Raw genomic sequence first — 5,197 nt, forward strand, 5'->3', positions numbered from 1 at the left:
GCGGTGGCGGCGGTGTTTCCTGCGTGGCTGCCGACGTGAACGCAACCGAGGCGTCGGATTGGAGAGGCGCCCACAGCATCGCAGCGCTTAGGCGTCGTGCCTCGGATGCGTCGCAGCAATACAGTCCACAGCCACCGCCACCACCCGCAGGACCTCCTCAGTATGCCCAGGACATGGAGTACAATTCCGTTTACTGAGGCCCTGCCAGTTTCACCATTAACTCGACGATAAATCCTATCGGGGAAATGTTTCAAGGATTCCCTTCGTGGATGGTTCCGAACGGTCAACGTGCAGGGTAGATGGGTCGAAGTAACGCGCAACAAGAGGGAAGGACACAGGATGTTTCTCCAGGATGTTTCTCTCTCTCTCTCTCTCTGCTCCTCGTTATCGTCGCTCGGAAAGCATGCATCTCTGTTCGCCACGACAGGTGTACGATTCCGATTTTTAACGATTTCAACGATGGACAGCGTCGTAGCGCCGGATTCTGTCTATTGAGGTGGTCCCGATGATAATAAGTATTCGTTGTTACGTTATTTTTGTTCTCGAGTTATGTATGACTAAAGAAGAAGGAGAAGAAAAGAAAGAAAGAGGAGGAGGAAAGGAAGAAGTTGGCTGAAGGATTTCGATGTTACGTTACTGGACTGACCGCGACAAAATTCAAGTTACACAATGGACATGTATAGAAAGTTTGTCACTGTTAGAAACTAAGTCAACAACAACGAATTTTAGTTGTCTCTATGATGGTTATAGAAGACACGTACTCTTAATATTTGTTTTATTCTTGCTTGGCTGGGTCAATTTGCAATCGTGAATAGGATTCAAGCGACTGTAAAATTTCAGCGGTGATGCCGATGTCCGTTTCTTCTGACAACCATACGTGTGATCGTGATATTTGAGAAAAGTGAGTCGTTGGACTGAACAAGTACGAATAAACATCGCCAAGGTACTCGAAAGATGAATGATGTCAAACGCGTGAGCAACTAAGAGAAAAAGGCTTCGTTAATTAAAGTTGTAACGTACTTCTTCTACGTAAGTGACTTCTTTGAGAGAATTCGTGTCATACCGAAGCTGTGCAACGCTGAGAAAATGCAGTGATCACTTCATATAGTATACACGTATTAACTTTATCACGGATACTCATCGGACGATTTGCTACGTTCCATGCATTTGTAACATGGCTAATTGCAAATTTAAACTTTGTATACCAATAATTCCATCATTGTGTGTTATAGTTGAAACGGATTTTGTGTGTTTGATTTTATCGATATTTTACAACTGTATGTAACGTTTACTTCGTTTACTTCCTCGCGAATTACTTATAGGTAAATCAATCGATTAATTTGGTGGAAATTTAAATCAGTTGTATGAACGAGAGTTTATTTAAACGTTACGAAATATCGCTTTACATCCCATTTCGAAGAAATCTTGCGAATCATAAGTAATAAATTCTCGCGCCGTGGCACGGTGTAATGAAAAAGTATACGACGAGTTATTATAGCATTACGTATGGCATTGTAAATATAGTAAAAAGATTGACGTAACAACTATGATCGATTATAATTATTACTATTAAATTTAGCGATATCACCGATAACATTCTGCAGAGATCTAGTTCCGTTGGCTTACGGTGCCCTTTACTAACCTACTTTTAAAAACCAAAGCAACAGTACTTTCTTCTAATTTTCCGCAAACCCGCTTCACCCAAACTTGATTTTATTACCAGCGAAATAAAAAGGAAGGAGCCTGTGCAACGATCGCTTTAAGCTTTAACAATTAAAACCAATAATTTGTATATGTTGAACACGCAAAAAGGGACGAAGCTAACCTTTCTCTGTTCTCTTTATATTTTCAACGCAGACAGGTTTCATTCTTGAAACACGTCGAAATGTAAGTAAATGCTGGAGAAAAGGCAACGTGTATTAAACAAGGAATTTCACTTGCTCCAAAAATACAGTATGTGTGTGTGTAACGTTGACTCTTGCATGAAAAGAACAATACTTTGAGTAAACTAAAATGCAAGTTAGCACTTACGCGTATTGCATTTCCCGATTTACTATCCTAGAACGCTGCAAACTATAGATTGTTTCTGTTGTTGTACACCGGAGCGTAAGTTTTGTAAATAGAGTATACGTCTAACAATTAATAATAATTGAATATTGTAAGCGAACACGACATCACATTTACGAACGAACGTACGCAAGTATACTTGGACATTGTGATATTTTAGGCTCGCTGTTGCATTTTTTTCGACAGCGACGAGCCGTGTACATGATATTGCAAGAAGAATAAGCGGTACCACGTTAGTGATCGCGAGTGACGACGAACGTCGATTATTCTAGTTACGAATTTATGGTAGTCATAGGTAAAACTTAGTGATAAATATGAAATGAACGATATGCAGTTGTCAGTGTATTACTACGAAACGTATACGATTTTTAATGTACAAAAAAAGAAAAAAAAAATAACGGTATAGCTGCGGGACGACGTCTTTTCGGAATTTCATCCTGCTGGTACGATTTGTGTTCGGGATGAAATAACCTATACTCGAACTGATCTTAGCGATTCTTTTCTTTCCTCTTCTCTTGTCGCTCGTTTGTTTTTCTCCACGGAATATTTTCTACACACCTTCCGATTTGGACGTTTTTATACATATTTAAATAAAATGAAACACTTGCGTATACAAGACATTTACAAAGTGTCTCGCGAAATTGCGTTATGTCTCTCGTTGAATAGTACGAAAGATATAATATTTATTTATCGGCTGCGTGCGTGCGTGCATAAAGCGATTTTACGAAGATCGAGTCTGTCAAAGTATCGTGCTTGCTGGCGATTGAATTAAATTGCATGAATATTTTACAACGATATGATTGATTGCGTATTTCGCGTGAACGTTCTCCTTTTTTCTTGGCCCGTACAGTTTACAAGCAATGAAATATATTTGATAGAACGTGTCGCAAAAGAATGGACTGACTTTATGCATCTTTAACACAAATCATTATCGTCAATGACCCTAATTAGTGATAAATAGAAAAATTTTAATTTTTATCGTTGTATAGTTGTGTATAGAAGACAACTAAGTGTGTAAAATAAATCATTATCAAAAAATCAGAATTCTTATATATCTTTAATAACTTTGCTGATCGAACCCTGACCAATAATCTAACAAATTTGTACTAGAATACTTAACTTTATAATACAAACACCGTTTTTATTTGAAAATATACATTTTAATATTCATGGATACATACATTACGTTCGTGGCAATAGCACATGAAAATGTTCACAGGATATAAGAGAAATATAGAGATTAACAGAAAATAGAAAAGAAGTACTAAAATACTAAAAGTACTAAAATACACAGTCTCAGGTACTAGAAAAATACTGTCTTTGTCGAACACATTTGAGTAAGTGGTAATTTGTTGATATTGATTAAATACAACATTTTTCGACATGGATATAATAATAATTATAAATTAAAATAATTATATATTTATACCGTTTTTCGTATACCTTTTTTAAAGGGATATGTCGATAATTTGTAATGTATAGTTACATAATAGTATAATTTGTAAATATATATAGTTATTGACATTTAATACGTACAACTTAAGTTTGGTCACTTTTTAGGTGTTATTTGCAAGGCCATCGTTATCAGGTATGTTATAATGTTGCGATAAATATTTTTTAAGTTAACTATGTATATAAATGTTGAACATACATTATATATATATTGATCTTTTACCCTATTTTGCATAAACAGGATATTTTGCATTTGTTATGTATTGGCTGTTAATTCTAACATTATAAAAAATAGTTTGTCACAATATCAAATATGTTCAAGATAACAATAAAATCTTTAATCTTTAAAACTTCAAATAGCACCTCGTCTCTTACATATCTTTATAGGAAAATTTCAACTCTTATTTTTACCATTTACAAAATTTATTATTATAAATTAATGTAAAAGCTAGTGTAAATATTAAACTAAATCAAATAAATCTCCTAAAAAGAAATACAAAATCTAAAATATCGGCAGTTCTTTGGAAACACGAATTGCACAGTAGTGAAAGACAATATAGATATCTATCAAATTGAATATTCGATAAAGTATAAGCGCGGTTTGGTTCGAATATTGATAACACACACATATATATCGTATTTCAATATATCTCGTTTCTCAAATATGAGAGAAACGTTTTAATACTTCTTCGAGTGTAATTATTATCTAAAACACGCATAATAATGTCTATAAAATTGAATCGAGTAGACTGTAATACACGATTATCCCTATGCTAGGGATATAGCAGATTCGAATAATCGCGCGGTTGTCTACTTTGGGCTGTCATAATTTCAGTTGGATTTAGTTAATGCGCAGTGGCGGGAGTCGGTACCGGTCAACGACAAAGTCTTAAGTAACGAATTCGATACTTTCTTAAACAATATAATAAAAACAATCACGTATACTTAACTCCGTGAGTGATAATAAGTGACCTTATGTGAAAAGGCAACAATCGTGAGGCATTAATTGGAAGATCTCGCAACTTGAACATCATAGTTCGTAAAATTAGCATCATGGAGATCCAGATTCAAATCTACATGTAAAAAGCTTAAATTGGAAGGTAAGACTGCACGTTTTTTAAAATAGAGGTACGTCGTTGAAATCATATGCTTGATACGTTAAAAATTTTAAACGCTATTAAATGATTTTCGTAAAACTATTATCCGGATATTCATCCTCCGAGGCTTCTGGTTCCCTGTTCAATTTATTAAAATCTCGCAGATTTGGTCGTTTCTCCGTTGTCTTGAAACACTTGCCTCTTCTGTTTTCCAAGAGATTTAGGAGTTTATAGTTTTCACGTCTCTCGGCCACCCAGCGTATTCGTTTTATTAACAAACATCCTGTTTATAAAAATAAACGGCATTAGAACATTTCTGGAAAATAATCGATTATTTCGTTTTACTCGCACTTGATAGTAATGGCGTCACAATCGTTTACCGTTATTTCCAAGTCTGACTTGATTTAGAATTTCAACCAAAAATGCATTATATAGATGGAGCGAAATAACATCGAAATCTAACCACTCTATATATTTTTAAGCATCGTGCACTATATACTGTCCAATACTTACACAATCTGTTGAAAGTTATTCAAGTTAAGTAGGATAATGGATAGGGGGGGGGGGGGGGGAAACGGAAA

The 5,197-nt window shown here is 35.3% G+C and overlaps 1 protein-coding gene across 1 annotated transcript in view; it reads left to right on the forward strand.

Annotated features, from left to right (window-relative positions):
• LOC100741576 (homeobox protein orthopedia-like) overlaps positions 1-3,325 on the forward strand; it is a 30,075-nt gene extending 26,750 nt beyond the window's left edge. The window contains exon 7 of the mRNA XM_012382753.3: positions 5-3,325. Within this exon, the coding sequence (XP_012238176.1) occupies positions 5-197 (193 nt within the window). The 3' untranslated portion in view covers positions 198-3,325. The remainder of the gene's footprint in view (positions 1-4) is intronic.
• Positions 3,326-5,197: the final 1,872 nt, after the last annotated feature.

The sequence above is a fragment of the Bombus impatiens genome, unplaced genomic scaffold, assembly GCF_000188095.3.
Source record: "Bombus impatiens unplaced genomic scaffold, BIMP_2.2 scf_0171, whole genome shotgun sequence".
In the NCBI taxonomy this organism is placed as follows: domain Eukaryota; kingdom Metazoa; phylum Arthropoda; class Insecta; order Hymenoptera; family Apidae; genus Bombus; species Bombus impatiens.